General features: G+C 70.9%; 2 protein-coding genes across 2 annotated transcripts in view; both read right to left on the reverse strand.

Moving 5' to 3' along the window:
• The window catches only part of HR (HR, lysine demethylase and nuclear receptor corepressor), a 20,673-nt gene extending 14,193 nt beyond the window's left edge, over positions 1–6,480 (reverse strand). The window contains exons 1-15 of the mRNA XM_026081674.1: positions 5,608–6,480; positions 4,663–5,500; positions 3,916–4,111; positions 3,160–3,389; positions 2,794–2,943; positions 2,611–2,697; positions 2,376–2,509; positions 2,155–2,218; positions 1,862–2,025; positions 1,558–1,773; positions 1,298–1,469; positions 721–793; positions 423–553; positions 236–323; positions 9–152 (exon numbers count right to left, since the gene is read on the reverse strand). Coding sequence (XP_025937459.1) covers positions 9–152; positions 236–323; positions 423–553; positions 721–793; positions 1,298–1,469; positions 1,558–1,773; positions 1,862–2,025; positions 2,155–2,218; positions 2,376–2,509; positions 2,611–2,697; positions 2,794–2,943; positions 3,160–3,389; positions 3,916–4,111; positions 4,663–5,500; positions 5,608–6,480 — 3,560 coding nt within the window. The remainder of the gene's footprint in view (positions 1–8; positions 153–235; positions 324–422; positions 554–720; positions 794–1,297; positions 1,470–1,557; positions 1,774–1,861; positions 2,026–2,154; positions 2,219–2,375; positions 2,510–2,610; positions 2,698–2,793; positions 2,944–3,159; positions 3,390–3,915; positions 4,112–4,662; positions 5,501–5,607) is intronic.
• A 9,631-nt stretch (positions 6,481–16,111) lies between these two features.
• REEP4 (receptor accessory protein 4) lies at positions 16,112–21,331 on the reverse strand. The gene is made up of 7 exons (XM_026081904.1): positions 19,013–21,331; positions 18,835–18,911; positions 18,399–18,519; positions 18,071–18,184; positions 17,448–17,580; positions 17,088–17,257; positions 16,112–17,003 (listed from the first exon to the last, which is right to left on the reverse strand). Exons 1-7 carry the CDS (start codon positions 19,295–19,297, stop codon positions 16,938–16,940), a joined length of 966 nt encoding a protein of 321 aa, XP_025937689.1. The 5' UTR covers positions 19,298–21,331; the 3' UTR covers positions 16,112–16,937.
• Between the last annotated feature and the right edge of the window lie 273 nt (positions 21,332–21,604).

Here is a 21,604-nt window from a genome sequence, read left to right on the forward strand (position 1 = left end):
CCTTTTGCAAGAAGTCCCGGATGCGGCCGGCGTCCTCGGCGCGGAAGATGTGCCACAGGGCGCCGGGGCGGCTGCGGGCGTCCCAGAGGCGCTCCTTGAGCGGCGCGTCCACCCCGTCCTCCTCGGCTTGCAGCAGCAGCCCTGCGGGCGCAGTGGCGGTGAGCGCGGCTGGGGGGGGACACGGCAGGTGCCCCCCGGCCCCGCGCCAGCCCTACCCGGCCGGTCGGGCGGCGATGCCCCCGCGTGCACCAGCACGCTGATGGAGTCGGCCGCCTCCACCGTCAGGTTTTTGGTCCCGATGGTCCTGTCCTCGGGGCTCACGCCTGTGCGGAGAGGGAGCAGAGGGGTTGCTGGGGGGGAGGGGGGGGCAGAGCCGGGGCTGGGCGTCCCCCCCCCGCTCCCCGTCGCGGGGCCGCGCTCACCGTACGCCACGCAGACGCGGGGCCGCAGCCAGCGCCGGCCCCGCTCGCCCCGCAGGTAGGAGGCCAGGTTGAGGCGGCCGTGGGGCCCGCAGTACTCCGGCAGCGGCAGGCTGGCGCTCAGGTTGGTGGCCCTGCGGCGGAGAGGCGGCGCTCGCACCCGGGGCACGCCGGCACGCCTCGGCTGCCCGCCGCCCCCGGAGCCGCGCTGCAGCCCCGGGCACGCGGCCCCGTGCAGCCGGTCCRGCTCCCCGCGGGGCAGCCTCGGCGAGCCGGGAAGGGGCGAAGGCTCGGCACCCACCGGCACAGCTGCATGTCCCCAAAGCCGCTCTCCAGCTTGAGCAGGTCGCCGCCGCGCTCCGGCTCGGGGCGCGCTGCGGGAAGGGAGAGCGCGGCCTCACCACTCGGCCCCTCGCTTCACCAGCCGTCCCCGCTCCCAGGGCCATCCCAGGGGGACGGGACGCGCGGGCTGCCCTGCTCCCCCTTGCATCCTCCCCAAAACTGCCATGACCCCTCGTGCTCGGGGCAGGCAGTGTGCAAGAGCTCAGGCCCCCACTGCCTGCTCCACTGAAACCCGCAGGGGATTATTTATTGCAGCAGAAAGGAGCCAGGCCCTCCRGCATCTGCTCTCCGTCCGGACATGCCCGCAGGGCAGCCCCGTCCGGGAGGAGAGGCGGAGATGAGGCTGGCCAAAGAGGGGCCAGGCGCGCTTTTGGCGTGGGGCTGAGACCCGGCAAACTCATTGCGTGCTAGGCATTGAGCCGGCTCTGCGGCCCCAAAGACTCATTGCATGCCAGGCACTGAGCAAGACGCAGTATCCCCCCCTCCCAACCCCGTCCCCTTGATGCTAACCGGCCGGCCGGCGCTCGGCTGCTTACCGGCGCTGGCGGTGAAGCCGTCCCAAAACTCCTTGCTGCTGATCCTCACGCGGCGCGGCTGCGCCCGCAGGTTCACCGCCTCCACCTCCTGCTCCCCGCCGGCCGGGCAGAACGACTCCGGCCCCCACAGGCGCCCGTCCAGCGTCTTCTGCAGCCCTGAGACCAAGACTGGCTGCCGGGGCAGCCGGGGGGGGGGTCACGGCGTGGCACGGCGCGGAGAGGGGCGGGCGGGCGGGCGGGACGTGGCCCCCGGAGCTCACCTGGCCCTGCCGCCAGTGCTCCTGGAAGAGCTTGTAGTTGGCGGCGTGGTCGGGGTGGCGGAGCCAGAGGAGCCCGCCGGGCGCCAGCAGGCAGTGGGAGGCGGGGGGCTCGGCGGCGCCGGGGCCACCGGGCTCGCACCCCGCCTGCCGCTCCTGGATCTTCCTCTCCACCACCCGGGCGATGATGCTGTCCAGGATGTTGGCGAGGCGGGTGTCCTGGGGGCGAAGGCGTCGTCGTCAGCCCGCTCCCCCAGTCCCRGTCCCGGTCCCGGTGCRGCGGGGACGCGCCGAGCRYGGTACTCACGCTGGGCAGGGCGGGCGAGACGGGGGCGAAGGCCATGCGCACGCCGTTGTGCCCCAGGCACAGCTTGACGGCGGTGGAGGCGAGGAGGTCGCAGAGTGTGGCGGTCTGCACGGCCCCCCGGGGCGCCGGCCCCCCCGGCGAGCGCGGCCCCGGCTCGGGGCTCTCTGCTCGGAGGCGAGGGGGCAGAGATGCGTCAGGGCGGCCCCGGTCCTCCGCCACCTCCCCGCCCGGCATCCTGAGGGGTTGCCATTCCTAGGGATGCAGCGCAGCATCCCCGAACCCGCCAGCCCTACCTTCCTTGATGGGCCTGGACATGTCGGCTTCGCCGTTGCTGCCAGGCTGGAGAGGCGGCATCTCCTTCCCCAGCTTCTCCTGAAACACCRCGAGCCACCGGTCCAGGTGGGCGCCCCGTGGGGAGCACGTCCCCTCCGCATCCCTCTCCCGCGGGCCAGTCCCTTCCCCGGGGTTTTGCCCCCAGGCACCCGCCAGCGGGGTCTGCAGCGGGGCCGGGCACGGCCCCTCGTACCTGCCTGCTCCCCGCCGCCTCCGCCGGGCCCCCGTCCGCCGCGGCCGCCCCGCAGGGGCAGCGCGACTTGATGTCGAACTTGGCCCGGACCTGGTGCAGCAGCTTCCAGAGCTCGGTGAGGACTGGGGACGGGGAGACGCGGCTCAGCGCCCCGGCCCGGCGGCCGCCCCGGGGGGGGGGATCCATCCCCGCGGGCAGCGAGCGGGGGGCCGGGGGCGCTCACCGTGGATGGGGACGAACTGCGTGGGGACGAGGGACCCGACGTTGTGGTCTTGCCCGGGGACACACTCAGCCGGCCGTGCCGTGTCCTCTGCAAGACAGAGGGTGCATTCACCAGAAGCAAAGCCCAGCTGGGGCTCAGCTGGGGCAGCGGCTCCCCCGGCTTCCCGGGACCCCCAGCTGGTACCTTGGCCGGCCTCCTGCCGCCTGCCGCGGTGGCAGTCGGGGCACAGCTGGAAGCCACATCTGGCGCAGCTCCAGTGGGAGTTGAAGAGGCCGCGCTGGCAGGCGTCRCAGAGCTGGGGGGCTCCTTCCCCGCGCCTCCAGGCCGTCACCCCTGCGGGCAAACCCAGCCATCAGCCTCCCCTCCGCCTCCGAGCCCGGGGYGTCCCTCCGGCTGCGCGCATATCGGAGGCACGCGGTTTGGAGCGGCAGCAGCCCCCGGCCCCCGGTGCCTCCCYGCTCCCCGACGCCCGGTGCCCTCCCCAGCCAGCCCCGCGCGGGCGCCCAAGGGCCGGATCCGAGCACGGGCACCCCCAGGTCTCCCACTCACGCTCGTGTCCCCCGCGGGCTCCCAGCCAAGCCTCCCTGTCTCTCCGCACAGCCTCGCAGAAGGGGTCGCCCAGCACCGACAGCAGGTACTTGGCCAGGCAGAGGCTGCTGCCGGCGCTCTTGCTCCTTCTCTCCTTGCCGGCGACGTCCAGGTGCAGCATCTCCCCCTCCGCTTCGTCCAGGGTGCAAAAGCCATCCACGCTCAGCTCCCCGCCGGCCCCAAAGGCAAACCTGCGGAGGGGACGGAGAGTTCAGCCAGGAGGGGGGGGACCGACGGGGCGCGTGGTGGCAGCGGGAGCCGCAGGCTCCGGAGCAGGGTTGCAGGGCAGGACGCTGTGTGTGTGCTCTCGAAGGGGGCTGCAGAGCCGGCCGGCACCCACCTTGTGCGCAGCACAACCTGGCAGGACCATCTCCTAACCGGCACCGAGCCGCCGGGCAAAACACGGGTCCTGGCCGCAAGGAGGGACAACCGCTGTCACGCACTTTGCTCGTGCTCAGCCTGGCTGTGCCTGCGCCCTCGGCCATCAAAGAGCATCGCGCCAAGGCTTGCTCCGGATGAGCTTGTAGCTAATCGGATCCAAACCCTGCTCTGACAGCCCAGCTGATTAGTGCTCGGTGCGTTACCGCCTTTATTCGCTGCCCAACGAGCCCCCAAGCGTCTCCTCCATCACCATGGCCCAACTAGGTTGGCATGGGGCTGGGTGGCTGGGACCCCCCCGTCACAGCCACCGCTGAGCCCCGGCACCCGCCCGCTCACCTGCGGAAGTGCAGCAGCCTGCAGGCGCTCTCGGGGGGGTCGTCGTCCTCGCCGTCGGCCCCGGGGCCGGGCTGGGCGCGGGCCGCGCAGGCGCAGCACCGCGGGATGCTCGCGGGCAGCGCCGTGCAGGGCACGTTCTGCAGGCGCCGCCGCTCCCGGCGTCCCGCGCTGCCCTCGCCGGCGCAGCTCCGCGCTCCTGGGGGAGGCGGGAGGCAGGTGTGGGTGCCAGGCCTGGCGCGTGGGGACGTGCTGGCNGATTAAACGTGCCCTGGGGATCACCAGGCTTCCTTATCTGTGCTGGGATGCTCCTGGGAAGGAGCAGCCCTGCGCGAAAATTAGTGTTGGGAAGGCGGGGACGCGCTGGCCACCCGGCCCCGGAGGACGGGGACGCCGCGGCGTCATCCAGAAACTAGGCCAGAAAGTAGGGCTGGAAAGTAGGGCTGGGAGATCTCCGGGGGTCACGTCCAACGTGCCGGCACCTCCCTGAGGAGGGTGCCGACCCAGCGACGCCAGACCCGGGAGAGGASGGGGAGACAGGGACAGCGGGAGCAAACCCGGGGGATGCTGCTCAGGCTTTATCACTTCCACAAGGAAAAACTTCCATAAGGGCTTTCTTATCAGCCAGCTCAGCCCTGAGCATCCCTTGCCCCCAGCGCGCACTCATGTGCCCTCTCCCATGGGTGGCATGCCATGGGCACCGGAAACCGGGATGCGACTCTTCCCACGTTGCCACTGCGGTCGCCTTACCTCCCTCTCCCAGCTGCACCTTCCTCTCCTGCGGGAACGCCGTCCACTCCTCGGCGCCGGGACACGCAACGCCCGCGCGGTCCTCAGCCTTCGTGCCCCGCTTGGCGGGACCGGCACCGTCGGCGGCGCCGTGCGGCCGCTTGGCYGAGCGCTTGCCCTCCGCGGGCGCCTTGCAGCGCGGCGAGGACTGCTCCGAGTGGCGCGTCAGCCACGTCTTCTTCAGCTTGGTGTGGTTGCTGGGCGGGCAGGCAAAGCCGCCCCCTTTGGCGCCCAGCGCCGCCTCGCCGTCCGGCCCYGGGGCCTCGGCCGGGGCAGCCGAGGGGCCGAGCGCCCGGCAGCCCACACCAGGGCACCGCTCGCAGCCCGGCGCGGCGCAGAGACAAGCCGCGGGCAGCTCCGGGTTGGAAAGGGCCAGCGGGTAGCGTCCGTCGGTGAGCAGAGGCGATGGGTCGGGCTCCCTCGGTCCCAGCGGCGACCCGGGCGCCAGGCTTTGGTACGTGAGGCTCTCATCTTTGGGCTTGGAGGGCCTGCCCGGCGCCGGCTCCRGAGGGAAATCCACGGCACGGGGCCGCGTGCCGGCCCAGGAGCCCCCCGGCGCGCCGGGCTGCAGCAAGAAGAGCGGGCGTCCCGCGTGGCCGGCGCTGGCAGGCGGCGGCGGGGCGGCAGGAGCGGGCGCCACCGGGCTGCCACCGGCTCTGCCGTCCCTCCACACGGCACCCAGCGGCTCCCCGTCTCTGTCCTGCCTCGCCGTCCCCGCCTGGCCCCTGCCGAGCAGCTGAGATTGCACTTGGTCCTTGGCCAGGAGGTGGAAACCGGGGTCTTTTTTCGGGTAAAACTCCTGGAGGGGAGCAGAGGGCTCTGTTAAAGCTGGCGTCAGCGGCACGGGCAGCTGCGGCGCAGCGGGGACCCCGGGCTGCCGCGGAGCCTTTGCACCCCGGCGCTTACCTTGTTCCCCGAGCCGGAGGCGCTGCCGAAGGGGGCCGGAGCCGCCTTGCGCCGCGGCGGGGGGCTCAGGTAGAGGGGCTGCGCCCAGGGCGGCGCGTAGGGCGCCAGGTGCCAGTCCGCAGCGGCGTAGTGCCCGTCGCCCAGCGCCCCGGGGCCGTCCGGCGCCGCGCCGCCCAGCCCGCCGCCGTACGCCGGCTTGGCCGGCAGCAGGGAGGACACGAGGAAGGGGCCACGCTCGGCCAGCTTGGCCTCCACGAGGAAGGGGCAGTGGCGGAAAGCCRGGGGGTCGCCGGCCCCGTCCCCCGCGGCGGTGGCACCGGCGGGCTCGGCCGGGCCCCGGGGCTTGCCGGGGCGCTGGCTCTCCAGCCCCGCGAAGGGCAGGGGGTAGCGGCGGTAAGCGTGGCTGTAGAGGGCCAGCGGGGCGGCCAGCACGGCCTCGGGCCACCGCGGCCCCCGGCGCTCCTTGCCCGGCTCTGTCCAGCCCGCCTTGGGCTCGCCGTTGCGGGGCTCCGGCAGCAGCGGGAGGTCAGTGCCGTCCTTGAGGGCGCGGGGCAGGCGGCACAGGGCGTCCCGCACGCACGCCGGTGCCGGCGGGTAGGGACAGCCCAGCCGGCCCCCCGCAGGCTCCCGGCCGAGCCCCGGGCACCCCTCGGAGTCCCTCCAGAGCTGCCCCTTCTCCGCATCCAGCCCGGGGCCGTAGCCCAGCTTGGCGGGCTCCTGGTAGCCCGGGGCCGCCAGTCCCGGCTCCGCGGCGCCCGTCCGAGGCAGGGCCCCCGCTGCCCCGCTGCTCTCCGTCACCCAGGCGTCCCGGGCTGCCTCCTGGGGTCTGCTCCAGCGCAGCAGGGCCTCCCCCATCCTGGCGTCGCTGGCCATGCCTCCGCGCCGTTCATGTGGTGCTCAGCACCGTCCCAGGCGGGCCGGACCCTGGGGGCAGAGAGCATGGTGTGAGGGAAGGTGGACGCCCGGGAATGGGACGGAGGGGCATCCGGCACCGTTCCTGCCCTGCCCAAATGCTGCCAGGGCACTGAGCCAGCCCCACRTGGTTTGCAATGGGGGAAAGTGCGGCACGTGAGCATGGGGTGTTGGTGCTGCGGTGCTGCTTTCTACCTGTCCCCCCCCAGCTCCATCCTCCCGTGCACGGTGGGAGACCACGGTGCACCCGAGGAAGAGACGAGCAAGCGGGGCACCCTGGCTCCGGGCCGCCCATGCTCCATCCCATCTGCCGGCGAGCACGATCGGGGCGGTCACATGGCTGGGGAGCGGGTCCCCACCCCGGCCCGGCCCCCCTGCGCCCAGCCCCGCGGGGCTGGCGGCCGCGACGCACCTCCGCGCCCACCCGGCCCTCCGCGCCCAGCCTGGCCCCGCGCCCGGCTGCTGGCACCCAGCGTGGGGCGGCCGTGCCCCACGCAGGTATTCGCCTCCGGCCAGGGCCGGGCTCCGATTCCCAGGAGGGCTGGCAGCAAGGGGGAGCTTCGGCTCCCGCTGCCGAGAGGCCCCTCCTGGTAGGAATGCCTGGGGAGATTTGCTGGATTAACACTCCTCTGGGACCCAGGCCACACGCGCACGCACACGGTTCGCAGCCGGTCCTTGGAGGCGCGCAGCAGCCAGCGGCTGCATCCCTTTCTCACGGGGCAAAAGCAACCCGCAGCCCTCCAGCCCCCCCCCTGCCCGCAGCGCGAAAGCCGGCACGGCCAGCCGAGCCGCGGGGGACAGGCGAGGAGCAACCGGGCACCGAGCCGCGGCTGCAAAACCGCAGCCACCTCTGGGGTGGGACAGCGTCCCTGGTCCTTGTTCCCTGCTGGGGGCGCGGAGCAGAGCTGGCGTGGGGCACCCCGGGGTGCAGGACGCCCGGTGCTCGGGGCAAAACGCGGGTGAGGGGAGCCTGCAGGCAGAGCAACGAGGTGCCCCCAAAGCGCAGCCAGCGGCACCCCGGCACGCGGCGTCCTCCCCGTCCCCGCAGCGCTGTCTACCTGGCACGGCGCAGGGAGGCTCCATCGAGGACCGCGCGCCRCGGGAGGGTTAGCGCAGCAGGGTGAGGAGCTGGCTCCGAGCGTGGCCTCTCCGCACCGGCACCCGGGGCCGGGGGAGGCGAAGCCGGGTGGCAGGGAGCGCCTAGACCCACAGGCTGAAGGGGTCGGGCTCTGGGATCTGGAGGAGGCAGAAAGCCGCCCGTGTCGCCCTTTGGATGTTCTTCTCCGAATTCTGGAGCTGGATTTTCTGATCCATTGGCCTGGGGATGTCCGTGCTTCTCTTCCCTAGCGTTCTTGGAGCAGGGGCTGCCCCGCCGCGCTCAGGCAGACGGGGAAGAGCGACCCACGAGAGCGGCGCCGGCACCGGGGAACGAGACCCTCCCGCGGCGGCTGCAGGCGGCTGCGGCGGCGGAGAGCGCGCAGCCTCCGAGGGCTCCCGCAGCGACTGGCGCGGCGGCGGGCGAGCGCGGCCCTGGTTGCTCACGCCGGCGCTGACGGGCTGCCGTGGCGCGGTGCCGGCGCGCCGCCCAGCCCCGGGGGTGCCGTGCGCGTCGGGCGGCCGTGCCAAGGCGGGCAGGTGTGCTCGCCCGCCGCCGCGCTCTGCCCCGCGCGAAGAAAGCGCCCTTTGTTTCCCGGCGCGGCCGAGCCGCCCTGCTCCCGACGAAAGACGCCGGCTGGGCCCGGCCTCGGCCTCGTGCCGTGGGTGAAACTGGAACGGGAGAAACGCCGCTTGGAGAGGAGCCAAGCGCCGGGGAGACGGGCGGCAGCGTGCCTGGTGCAGAGCACTGCGCCGCCTCCATCGGGGCCACGGACGCAGCATGCCCGAGAGCCCGTCCCGACGGGACACGAAGCCGCTGGTTCCCGTGGCTCCAGCCCATCCTCTGCCTCGAGATGGCGGGGCACAACCCCACCAGCTCTGCCCAAACGCCGGGTAGCTCGTACGGATCTGGCCACAGGCCCCATCATTTTGCCTTGCAAAAGCCCTACCCCAGTCGCTCCTCTCGCAGCTGCCCGGGAGGAAGGCAAAGCTCCTCTGCCTCTCTGGGCAGAGGGTCTCCTCCTGGCTGCTGAGCCCGCGCAGGCCGGGAGGGAAGGCAGGGTGCCGTGGATGGTGTGCTGGGGCCGCCCGAGGGCTTAATGCAGAGCTCGAGGCCGGCACAGTGGGCAGCCGAGCGGCGCTGTCTCGCCCACGGTCCAGGGAAGCTGTGCGGGAGGGAGGATGCTGCGAGYGAGGGAGGATGCTGCGAGCGAGGGAGACGAGGGGATGGGTTTTGCAGGGCTGGGGGTATCCAGGGCCGGATCCCTCCGTGCCACGGGCTTGCACACACAGACAGATCGTGCTCTGCTGTCTGCCAGGCATGAGCCAGCACCTACCACCCCGGAGCAGTCGGGTCCTCCTCACCAGCCGGTGCCTGCTGCGACGTCCCCCGCGCTGCGCCCACGCGCTAGCTGTCCCCCCCGGCCGCAGCCCCCAGCTTCCCGACACAGATACCTCCGAGCGGCGAGATGCACCGGCGCACATCCATGTGCCGACCGCAAGCACATGGGCTCCCGCTCCCCCGTGAGCGGCTACAGCTTATGTCTGATCCCCGGGGAGCTGCTCCGGCTGCGCGGGGGGCCGGGAGCGTGGCCCCGGCGGGGTGACGGCAGCGGGCGAGGGGTCAGGCCAGGAGGGAGCGGGTCGGGCGGACCCCCTCGGTGGGCACCCCCATGCCGCAGCCCCACTGGGCTCGGCGCCTCCTCCAGGGAGCCGCGGGGATGGTGCCGGAGGCGCCGKCCGGCTTTACATAATGTGCATGCGTGTCCCGGGAATACCCTGCACACGCGTTACATAAACCCGCAGCCGCGCCGCACAGCCTCCCCCGGCCCCGCTGCGCCGCGCGCCCCACGCGCACGCACGCACGCCCGCCGCGCCGGGCTGCCCGCGGGGCGGCGGGGGTGAAGGCAGGCCGCGGCCGCGTGAGCCCAGCAGCGTGATTAACATCAGACCACGGGCTTCGTTACAGCTCAGCAGCTGCTGTGCRGTCTGGCCCCGTTGCGAGCAGGAGCTGTGGGTTAACCCTTGCCGGCGCTGGCCGCGGCACGGCCACGGCTGGGGGGCAGCGGGCAGCGGCGGAGAGCGTGGGATGACAGCAAGGTCCCTTTGCAATTGCCTGCAGCCTCCTGGCATTTATYGCAGCAAAGACCGGAGCAATGCTCCCGCTGGGGCACGCACGGGGCCGTGCAGGACCCGGTGCCCCCCGAGCAAGGCGGTTACGCTGCCTGCCGGCCGCTCGCTCCCACGCTGCTGGGGCTGCTCCGGGGGCTGCTGCCCACAGCGCCCGGCTCCCCCCTGGCCCAGGGCTCGCTCGGTGCCAGGGAACAGGGAGGGGAATCAGACAGGGCCCGCGGCGTGGGCGAGCCTGTTCCTTCCCGGGATGAGAAGGTGCTGAAAGAGAAACTCTCTCTTCCCCTTTCCTTCCCGTCTCTCCCGGCGGCAGACGGCTCCGGGAGGGCTGGGTCCCTCGGCGGCCGGCGAGACCCCGCCGGGCCGGGGGAGAGGTGTCACTGCGGGGCCGTGGCACCCCGGGGCCGCTGGGCCGGGAGCCGGCTGCCCGGCCGGACCCTGGGAAGGGAGCGAGCGGGTCGGCTGCCGGCATCCTGGCCAGCAAGGATGAGTCAACGCCAGCCAGGACCGGCGCAGCACTGCCGAGGGGCCAGCCGTGAGCGGGTCAGCCGGGGACAGGGGGGACAGGTTGTCCCAGGCTGAGGCAAGCCAGAGCAGAGGAGAGGCTGGGAATTGCCCACCATCGTGTCCCACCATCCGCGGCTGCCACCGCTTGCCTGCCCCGACCGCCCTCCGCTCCCACCGCGAGCACGAGGGCCACCACTGCGGATGGAACCGGAAGGCAGCCGGAGCAAGGCCGGCTCCCCTGCCGGTGCCGGGCGCCCCGGGTCCCGCAAAGCCTCCCCATGGCGCTGGAGCCCTCGTGAGGAAGGGCTGCTGCCAGCAGGCTGCTTCGGGGCTCGGCTGCCTTCCCGCCCCGTCCGGAGGAGAGCGACGCCAGCCGGCACGCTCCGTGCCTGGGCCAGGGTCCCGCCGGTCCCCAGCATCCCGGGATGACCCCGGAGAGGATCCCCCCGGGCGCTGCGGTGGGGATCCGGCCCCGGCGCTGGGATCCRTCCAGCACTAGCTCGGATTTTGCCAGCTCAGGCTCCATTTAGAGAGAACCCCCCCAAGGGGGGGGCGCGCTGCCTTGGTGGCTTGGCACAACCTGCCCCCCGGCCAGCGAGAGCTCCRCTCTTCCTGGCTTTTCCCTTAAATCAGAGGGCGAGCAGAGGAACTCCAAACACCCACAAGCCAAACGCCGGCCAGAAACGCGCGGCGGGAGGCCGGAAGCGCCCGAATTAGAAACCTTGGCATCCCTGCCCCGCTCGGCGCTGGAGGATGGGGCGACGCTGCGAGGACGCGGGGCGGAGGATGCCGTCCCCCGCGGCGGGGGGGGGGGGGGGGGGGGGGGGGGGGGGGGGGGGGGGGGGGGTCCTCGCGCAAAGGCTCGTTGGCATCCCAGCACCCGCTCTCCACGCTGACGCTGGGGCAGCCCCAGCCGCCGAGGAGCCCGACCGGACCTGCCCGGCACCCCCATCCCTGCCCGGCCGCCTTTGCCCTGCCTGGGCCGGAGCCAAGCAGCCCGGGGCCCCGCGGCAGCCCCCAGCACGGCCCCCCCGCCCCAGGACCCGGCGAGCAGCCTGCCTCCGGCTGGGAAAGCAGCCTGAAATCCAGCCTTTTTCTCATGCAAAACAGGCTCGACATGCCCCCTCCCCGGCTGGCCCAGAGCCCCTCCGGCTCCCTCTGCCCCTGCCCTTCCTCCTCCTCCTCCTCCTGCCAGCGCCGGATTCCTCCCAGCCCCGCCAGCAGATCCAGCCCCGGCACAGAGCCCGGCGCAGCCGGCACGCACCTACCTGCCTCCGCTGCGGGAAGGTGGCCGGGCGCAGGTGAGGAGGGCGAGGGTGCCGGCGGAGGAAGGCAGCCCGCTCCCCCCGCCGCGCACCGGGCGAGATGGCCGAGAGCGCTTTCGCTAATCTGCACCCGGTGCTTAAAAACGTCAAACCTTCAGGAGTCTGGAGGCTGCCGCGGAGCGGAGGGCACGGGAGGACACTCACTCCCACACGAGTAGCTTTCTGGGAATTAGGGCCACAGCCCAACTGTTCTGGCAGCCTGCGCTCCCCTCCAGCCCTGGCTCGCGGTGCGCCGCGGCCTGGGCAGCCGCGCGGCGGGAGCCGGCCGCACGCTCCCGCGCCCCGCTCCTCCCGGCCCCGATCTCCTCCGGCCCCTGCGAGGTGAGTATGCGCCGCTAATCCCACTCCGCGGCCGGGGAGAGCGGCGCAGGGGAGGCGAGGAGCGGCGACGGCTCCCGCAGCCACCCAGCGAGCCCAGGGCATCCCGGTGCGGCTCGCGGCTCCCCCCCACGCTCCCGGCGGCTCCCACGCTCTGGTCACTTCCCAGCAGCCTCCAGGAGCGGGGACCCAGGTGTCCTGCAGCCGGGCTCCGGGAAGGGCGCGCCGGGGTTGCACCCCTCGCAGCGCTGGGAGTCCTGGCACAACCGCCCCTCCCTGCCCTAACCGTGAAGCCAAGGACCCGGGAGTCCTGCCTTCYTCCTCCTGACCTTCCTGCCTCTCTGCAGGGGGCACAGCCGGAGATTTCACCCCTTCCCTCTGCCTTTCCCAGGCCGCTCTCGGATGCTGCGTGCCCTGAAGGTCAAGGCTGGGAAAGGGCAAAGTGCTCTGATGCGCAAAGCGGCTCATCCCCATCCAAAGGGACYAGCATCCCCCCTCCCTGCATCCCTCCTTCCCCGCATCCCCCAGCCCATGCCAGGGAAGGGCAGCGACAGGGGTGGGTGCCYGAGCCAAGGTGTCCCAGAGCACCCTGCATGTGGGGACACAGGTGCGTGGCCAGTCCCCCTCCTCGCCTGGCTCCCGTGCCATCCCCGTGCCTGCCAGGGACTCTTGTTTACAGAGCCGAGTGGCAGCAACCAGCTTCAAACACCTCGATGGAATTAAAAGCTCACCCCGGGGCCAAAGGCTCAGCACGGCAGCCGGGGACGCGGGGCGAGCCGGGAGCCGGGATCCCTCCTTGGGGGGCCGGGCAGCCCTCTGCCACTGGCACGCTCCCCAGCCCAGCCGCAGCCGGTAGCCAAGGTCCAGGGATGCGCCGCCTTCCGTGCGACGGGGGTTTCCCTGCTCCGCACCCCTCCGCCTTGGCTGGACCCCCTCAGCAGCTGTTTCCTTGCCTGGCCGGGTGCCAGCGGGCTGCGACGTCCYGCTGCCGGGAAGGAGCCGCCGGGCGGCACGCGGCTGGCGGGGTGCCAAGGGGCAGCGCCGGGGGGGACCAGCCAGCACCTACCTGGGAGCCGGCGGGGTCTCGCGCCCTCAGCCGGGGCCTCTCTTCCGCGCCCACGCGCTCCCGGGGTGCCCGTCCGGCCATGGCCACCACCGCTCCCGGGCCGGGGCAGCGTCACCTGCGGGGAGGCGGGGATGAGCAGCCGGAGCGGGCAGGGAGGGCGGATGGGGCGGCCCGGCTGCGACTCCCACGGCCCCCTCCTCGGGCAGCCCTCCCGCTCCCACGCTTCCCGCCGCCGCCCACCATCCTCCTCCTCCTCATCCTCCTCCTCCTCGCCCGCAGCCTGGGGCTCGCTTGCGGAGGCGACGGGCGCTGCCCAGGCGCCGGCGCGGGTGGCGAGGGGGGACCCCTTACCTGCCGGGGCGGCGGGGTCTCAGCCCCGGCCCCGCCGAGCCCGCGGCCCCGGGGCAGCCCCCCGGCAGCCGGGGCCGGCGCTTCGCATCCTGCCTCCTTGCCCTCTGCGTCGGGAGGCAGCTGAAAACTCTCGGGGCTGCCAGAAAAGAGGCTGCATTTAAACAACAGACATAATTATGCTTTTGATACCGTCTGCTAAAAATACAGCCCTGTGCAGCGCCGGGAGCCATGTGTGCGCGGCCTCACATGGCTCCGGGCTGGAACAGCTGACTCAGGCGCCGGAGCGGGAGGGGGCCGCGGCGAAGGGGAGGCCAGGCCTGCGGAGGTGAGGGGCAGGGGCCGGCCGCCGAGGCCAAGGCTCCCGGGGGGCCGGGCCACGGGGTGGGGGGTCCACTCCGGGGGGGATCTGCGAGGGAGCCCCAAAACAGCCTGCTCGGGGGCAGCTCGGTGCTTGCTGGGGCTGCATGGCACCCCGGGGGGGTGCACGGCGGGGGGGAGCCCCTGCCCACGGCTGGCGGGGCTCAGCCGGCACCCAGCCCCGGGCAGCACAAGGGGACGCGCAGGGACAAGGTGCCACCGGGACGCACGAGACAGCACCCACCGTCACCTCCCACGGCCAGCGGTCACCCGGCGCCCRCGGAGGTCTGGCCGGCAGAGGCAGTTAATGAGTAAGCTCCCCCTCGCCTCCCCCTGCCGCGTCCCAGCCCCGGCGCGAGGTCGGACGCCCCGGGGACCGGTGCTGACGCCAGGAAGCCAAGGGCACAGCCAGCCCCAGCGCTGCAGGGAGCCCGGCCCCGGCTGCCAGCCCCGCGCACCCTCAGCGGTACCCGGCCGGGTAGCCCCTACCATGCCCCTGCCTGAGCCCTGACCTTTGGAAGTGCCAAGGGAATGGCTCATCCCCGCTTGGGCTGCAATCTCCCGCCAGCAGCCGAGAACGGGCAGTCCCTGGCCCTGGGGCRCCAGCTTCCTGGGGCTCAGCGCTTCTTTGGGGCATGGGATGCGTCCTCCTGCTGGCCCCGCTGCCAGTGGGGAGAGGTGACACCCCTCTGTCACCCAGCCCTGCCGGATACCCCTGCCAGCATGCACCTGCTCTCTGCGGCAATAGCAAGGAGGGCTGGAGGGCAGGAAAGCCGCGGGAGCTGAGTGCAGGGCAGCCAGAGGCTGGCAGGAGCAGGCGAGCCTGAGGTCGGTGCCCAAACCTCGCTCCTGCGAGCACGAGGGGAAGCTGGTTAGGGGAAGGCAGCCTCCCGCACCCCTGGCACGGGGACCGTGCGGCGCTGGGCTCCTCTGGCCACCCCTGGGCCAGGGTCCCCGCACCCTGGAGGGGACGGAGCGCTGCCCCTGGCAGAGCGACCCTGCACCGGAGCAAGGCGGGCTGCTCGCTGCGATGCCGCCCCAGGCTCAGCTCCCCACCTGCCAGCGCGGCTCCGCATCCCCTCCGCCCGGCCGGCGAGGCCCTTCGCAGCGGATGGGCGAGCTCAGGTCAGCCACATAATTGCGCCGCTGGGGCCCTGCCAGCGGAGGGAGATTACGGCTTTGCTGACTGCAACCTGGCAGCGGCCTGGGCGCTGACACGGCTGGGATCAGCAGCTGGCAGCGGAGCAGGCTGCCACTGCCCTCAGGAGCACGCAGGGCCGGGGCAGCCCCCCCTGCGCTGCCGGGTGCCCCGCACGGTAGGGGAGGCAGCAGCCAAAGGGGCGGCTTTAGCATCTCCTGGGGTTCCTCTCGCAGCAGGGAGTGCAGTGCTTGCCGTAAGAGGAGTCAGGCATCAGGGGGGGCCCTGTGCCCCCCCCCAGGCAGCCTGGCACCCCATTACTACCGGGCACCCACTGCCTGGCACCCAGCACCCGCTGGGGTCTGCACTCTGCCAAGGGCAGCCAGCCCCCAGCATCCCGCTCCGGGCTGTATCCTTGGAGGAACCACGCTCCCTAAGCGGCTTTAGCAGGATTACGGGCAACCCCCGGCCTTTCTCCCGGCCCCACCCAGCCTTCCTTTTCCGCTGCTTTAAGTAATCATCTCCGAGACAGTTTTACACAGCTAATCCAGCCACCTCCACCTAATCTGCTCCAACACCCCTGCCTGCCCCTCAGCGCTGCCCCAGCGCCGGGCAGCTGCCCCCTGCCTGGGGCGCGGACACAGCCTCCAGGGAAGGACGGAAACCCTCTCCACCGCCCAAAGAGCCCCAGAAACACGGAGAGCAGCCAGGGTTTAAAAATAACATTGGCCCGAAGGGTGAGGCAGAAGGATTGGGAGCGAGGGGATTGAGGCCGGAGAGCAGGGCGCAGGGGGACAGGAGATGTAAMACGAGGCAGCGTTGTCACCTCATGCCACCCTGGTCTGCCCCGGGAGGCTTTGCTGCCCCCCGCCCCCACCGAGGCAGGGCAGAAGTCCCTGAGGGAGAGGGGCGAAGGGAGCCAGGTGCCATGGGGAAGTCGCAGCAGGGAGAGGGCTGCTGGTCCCAGCCAGGCCACGAGGATGGGGACCTCCCTCTCTGCAGCCCTGCCTGCATGCCACAAGCAGAAGCATCCCAGCAGCAGGGGCAGCCAGTTGGGACACGGCGGCGGCTGCTGCTGCCACGCCATGGGAGCCACGGTAATGCGGCAAAAGGCCAAGACACAGCCCCAGGGCCCTGGGCTCATGGCACCCCCACAGCCACAGCCCTCCTGCCCCAGCCCGGATCGAGCGCCGCGTCCTCCCCTTGCATCCCACCCACCCCCCTGCTCACCTTCCCTGCGCCAGCCCCACGCACGGCCCCAGCTCCCAGGAAAGGGGCGCAGCACCGAAGCAATTCCCACTTCTGAAAGTCTGAAATAAGATTTATTGTCCATGTACAAAACATTAAGAGCCGCGTGGTGCTGGGCAGGGCACAGGCAGGCACTGTCGCTGTGCTTTCAAGTAAGGAGGACGCAGGGCGGCCTGCAGCCGCAGGCACGGCCAGGGCAGCACAGGAAGGCACCTGCGGCTCAGGGCGATTGGCACCGGCTGCGTCTTTGGCTTCACAGAGGACGGATGGGACAAGGCACATCTCTCCGGAGGAGAGGGGACACAGGGAATAAGGCAATGCGGTGTCAGGAGAGCAGGGCCCCGAAGGGACGCCGAGCCAAGGACGCGGCTTCCCAGCAGAGCCCTTAGTGTTCACCAGGGCAGAGAGGAGAGCGTGAGGGCCCAGGACCCCGCGCGGCGTCGCTCCCCGCGGGCTCTGCCAGGCCGGGGAAAGGCAGCCTGCTCCCACGGTGCACGAGCCAGCCCAGGGCGCAGCGGGAGAGGCACCGGTGCTGACCTGCAGCAGCGATGCTCAGGTAGGGCCACGGCTGGGAACGGCATCGGGGCCATGTCAGGGTCAGAAGGGTTCAGGACAGACCTGCCCTCCCTCTGCAAAGCAGCTGGGCTCGATTAGCAGCCAGGTAGCTCCCTGGGATGTACAGGGCAGCCAGGAAGAGGCAAAGGGCAAACAACAAGATATTTTCAGTGTAAAGCGGCAGGGAAGCCCCTTCCCTGGCCGCCCAGCGTGAGGCACACAGGAGGGAGCAGCCGCAGGGCCGAGGACACACAAACCGTGGCTCCCTCCTTGTGCTGCAGCAGCAAACTCAGGTTAAGACTCCTGGCAAAGGGCCTCCTTGAGGGCACTAACTGTCCTGGTCCTGCTGAGCTGCCTTCCTCCTGATCCGGGCACGCACCAGGCGGGAAGAGCCCTGCACGGGGAGAGAGAGGGGSTCACGTCCCACTCGACATCGGGGTGGCCCCACACCGGCAGTCCCGCACCCCTCAGCCATTACCTCTTTGCCCTGCGGCTTCTTCTTCACCACGCGCAGGCTCTGGCTCCTGGAGAGCGGCTTGGGGTCCCTGCCGTGGGACGCAGCCTTGGGCGAGACTGGCGAGTCCGACCAGCACTCCTCATCATCCGTGTCGCTCTCGCACTGCCGGGCGGTCACAGCTGCTCGGTAGCCTGCGGGACAGGGGTCACGCAACAGCTCCTGGCACAGCAGCCCCTGCCCTGGGGCCATAACTGCCCCTCCCCCTCCCCATGGGGCCTCGCTCAAGCCTCCTGCTGCCCTGAGCCAGGTCAGAGCGTGCCAGGGACAGGCTCCCCAGGAGCACACCAATTCCAGCCCCTCGCGGCTGCCCCTCTTGCTCACCCAGCGGCTGGCCCTGGTCCTCTGGCTCCTCCAGGTACAGGGGGTCCCGGTAATGCACGGGGGCCTCGTCCGGGATGGATCGCAGGTCCTGCATGCTGAAGCTGCGGAGCCGCCCAGCCAGTGCGCCCTGGCTCTGTCCGGGGAGAAGAGACAGTGCAGGAGGCACAGAAAGGACAGAAGGAAGCCACAGGGACACCGGGCAGACCCAAGGCACTGGGGTGCCTGCACGCWGGATTGGGTGCCAACAGCCCAGGGCGATGCAGTCCCACGGGACAGGGCTCTGTGCCCGCAGACTCCTCCCAGGGGTCGGCCGGGACCCGATGCCGGCCCAGCCCCAGGCACCGAGGTTTCCYGCAGGCGGCCCCTGGGTAGGTCGCCGCTCGCCTGCCGCACTGGGGCAGAGGTGGCGGGGAGTGTGCGGGAAGCCAGGCTGGCGCAGCCGGGAGAACAGGAAAGGCGAGCAGAAGCACGGCCTTGAACGACACGGGGCAGCAATTTCCTGCTGGGATCCCCGGAGCTGAAGCACCTACAGAAAACCAGAGCAGCCTCCGCCCCCAGAGCACGGCCCAGTCCCGGCTCAGCCCCGTGCACCCGGTCCCAGCTCAGCCCCACGCGCCCGGTACCTTGGCTGCCGCCTGGACCGCGGCCGTGGCTGCTATGTTGAGGCCCTTCTTGCCAAAGCGCACCATGGTCTCGTAGCTGCGCTCCCTGACTCGGATGATGTACGTGTCGATCTCCTGCCAGGACAACCGCCGCGGCACTCAGCACGCACAGCCTCAGGGAGGAATYCGGCCCCACGACCCGCCCCCAGCCCTGCCCCACGGCCTCGCAGCCGGCTCACCCAGCACACTGCTCTGAGCCAGGGGTCCTGCCCGGTGAGCCGAGCTCCTTGCCGCCCCCCAGCCCTCCCCCCAGGGCGTGCAGGGCCCAGGAGAGCCAGGCACCCRTTACCTGCTCTTTGCGGGACAGCGTGGGGTGCACGATTTTGCGGTACAGCAGGCTGGCCCCTCTAGTGTAGGGGGAGAGGAGCCAGATGACGAAGGCCATCTTGATCTCGTAGTAGAAGGGAAACCTGCCAGAGAGGGGGAGGACACAGAGGTGAGAAGGTGCCGGGGGCTCCAAGGGCACCTGCTGCTCTCACCCCAGGGTGATGGTGCCTCTCACTCTAGCATCAGGCCTGGAGACCCGGCAGCAGGCTGTGGGGGCTGGCACAGACCCAGGCGCTGGGCAGGCAGTGGGGTGAGCCTGTGCTTCTCTCCTAGCACACAGGAGGAAGGCAGCCGCCTCCCCCACRGCATGGGTGCTCCCAGGACACAGGGATCCTTCCAGACCCGCTCCCACCACCCTCCAGAGCACCAGTGCTGCAGTGACCACACACCAAGCTTACCAGGAAATAAATATGTCAGTGAAGGTCTCCGTGGCCATGAAGATCGCAAACACGATCCAGTACATCATCCAGCGCACCTGCGGGGAAGCGGGCAGGCCCATCACCCAGGGGCTGGGGCACGGGGCAGGGAAGGAGCAGAGGGCTCCAGCTGCACAGGCACCACGTCCCTCATACTCACATATTCCCGGATGTTTTTGGTCTTCACAGCCTTGTAGGAAGCATAGGCAGGATACAGCATGCCGAAGACCAGCCTGTAACGGAGGGAGGGCGTGAGGCATGCGGGCCACCACATGTAGAGCAGCACCAGCAGGGAGTAGCACACCTGCTTGCCCCATCTCCGCAGCTTGCCCTTGATCCTCTCCAGCACCATGCTGGCCAGCGGGTCAGCCCTCAGAGTCGCGGGGAGAAGGGACGGCGCCAGCGTGGAGCCACGGTGCGGAGCCGGCCGGTGGCCCGCCAGCATGCCGTCGCCCCCGCGAGCTTGCCTCCGCGGGGACCGGCCCAACCTGTCGAAGCAGCAGCACCGGCGCGGCAGGAGCCGCGGCGCAGGCTCAGCTCCCGTTCAGCTGGAGGCAGCGTGCAGGCAACAGCCCTCCAAGCCTCCAGCTTGCCAGGAGAGGCTCAGCTCCCTCTAAAGGCAGCATCAGCCCCACGGGCACTGTCAGTGCCAGAGCAGCAAACTGGCATGGCCAAACACAGCTAATCTTCCTCCTGCCCACGGTGCCCATCTGTCCCTGGGGCACATCCCCTCCCGGGGACGGATGCCACCTGTAAACATGCTCCACGTGGCCAGGTGACTCAGCCGCTCCCGCCCTGGTGGCGGGCAGGTACAGGGAAGTCACCAAACTGCTGCACAGCCTCACACAGGCAGAACGGGCTGCGCCAGGTCCAGGGTCCCCTCAGACCCTGCTTTGGAGGACACCAGAGGTGCCCCCACCAATCTCCAAGCCTGTGCGCCCACCCACCCTGCTGCCCAGCCTGGGGGCTGCAGGGACTCCCTCTCCCCGCGGGGGACTCCTCCAGCACGCYCGGCCTCCTGATGCTGAGTCCAGCTGGCCACAGCTCATTCGGCTCTTCCCGCAGAGCCGGGGACTCGCCAGGGGAGCAAACAGTCCTGGAGAGTTACAGCCACTGGCCAGCAAGACTGCCAGGCAGAGACCTGCTAGGCTCCATGGGGCCCTGGCCAGGCTAGCTCTCCTCCCGGATGGGCAGGCAGCAGCGCCCTAAACCCAAGGGCTCAGGATACTTTTAGGACATTTTTCCATTTCTAAAAGGTCCCCGGGTTGCCCCCAGGCAAACACAGCCTGGGCCCTCCGCCAGCAGCTCTCTCCACGCCAACTCCTTCCATGCCCAGCTGCAGGCTGGATCGAAGCGGTCCAGCCGGCCAGAGGGCAGACATCTGCGCAAGTCCCCAGCTGACCTCTGCGTGCCAAGGTCTGCCCCGACACGCAAGGCCCGGGACAGCCTCCCAGAGCATGCCCACGGCTCCGTTTGCTTGCCCACAGGGCTCTCATAGGCAACATAGAGGCAATGAGAGCTGCTTCCCTCCCAAAACCACCACTGSTTGGATCCATCCACCGAGGATGGGACGCCACCCCATGCCAGCCAGCCCCGTGCCCGCATCTCGGTACACCACAGCCCATTTATCTCTGGGCCAGAGGCAGCAGCACGTGCTGAAGCTCGCAGTCCCCAGGAAGCTGCCGGGAGGCTACACATCTGGGCTCACGTGGAGCCGGCAGCCGGGGAGCAGTGCTGGGTGCTCCTGGGGCACCCGCCAGCCGGGATGAACAAGCGTGCCACTGCCTGCAGATGAGCAGGCAAGGCCTGCCCGGAGCCAAGGGGAGCCATCCTGCCAGGAAAGAGAGGGAAGCCACAACACAGCAGGAATCCGGCTCTTATTTTTCAACCCAGGGCACTGAGGGGAACCGTGGCCACGTGCCAGCGCGGGTTACTTCTGCCAAGGGTAGCAGAGACCATATGGGCCAGCCCCAGCCAGGTTCCCGTGAAAAGCACCATGCTGAAGACACCGCTCAGCTGTCACTTCTAATCTAAATATTTAGCAAAGCAGAAGARATCCAGAGGAAAGAGTTCTTCAAAACACAGGCCTGCCCTTTAGCATCTCCACCGGTGAGTCAGCTCAGACCCCCCGCCCCAGCCAAGCCCCTCCGCAGCGTGACAGTCACAAGGCTCTGACAGCCAAGCCAAAGTCCTAACGGCTACCTGGGCCGGACCACGCTGCTCCTYTGCTTCCCTCCCCGCTGCAGCGGGCTGGTCAACTGTTACACCAACAGTTAAACAGTCCCGGGCTGGAGCTCTTAAGCACACAGTTTCTAAACGTTATCTACCATAAGCTAGACCCCAAAAGCACAGCCCAGGGCTGGTCCCACTTTGCACCCGTTAGGCCACACGTGTTCCCGCAGGCCTGGCGGASCGGAGCCGGTATCCGTGCTGGGTGCTGCACCGGCCAGGGCAGAGCTCTTCCCGCAAAACCCCGGCAGCCAGGAGGCGCAGAGCGGCCGGGAGGGCGTCAGCAGCGAGAGCCGCGGGGGGACGAAGCGCGCTGCCCGCGATCCGGGAGCCGAACGCAGCCGGGAATCGCCCGCGGGGACGAGAAACCGATCCCAGGGGCCGCCAGCAACCGGGGGCCCCGAAACCTCCCGCCCCGCGGGGGCCCGGACACCGGCGGCACGGAGCCCCGGGGCGGCCCTCGCTCGCGGCGGCGGCAGGCGAGGCTGCGGGGCCGGGGGGGGGGGCCTCCGCCCGCTCCCTG

This window comes from Apteryx rowi, unplaced genomic scaffold, assembly GCF_003343035.1.
Source record: "Apteryx rowi isolate R43461 unplaced genomic scaffold, aptRow1 scaffold_56, whole genome shotgun sequence".
Classification (NCBI taxonomy): Eukaryota; Metazoa; Chordata; class Aves; order Apterygiformes; family Apterygidae; genus Apteryx; species Apteryx rowi.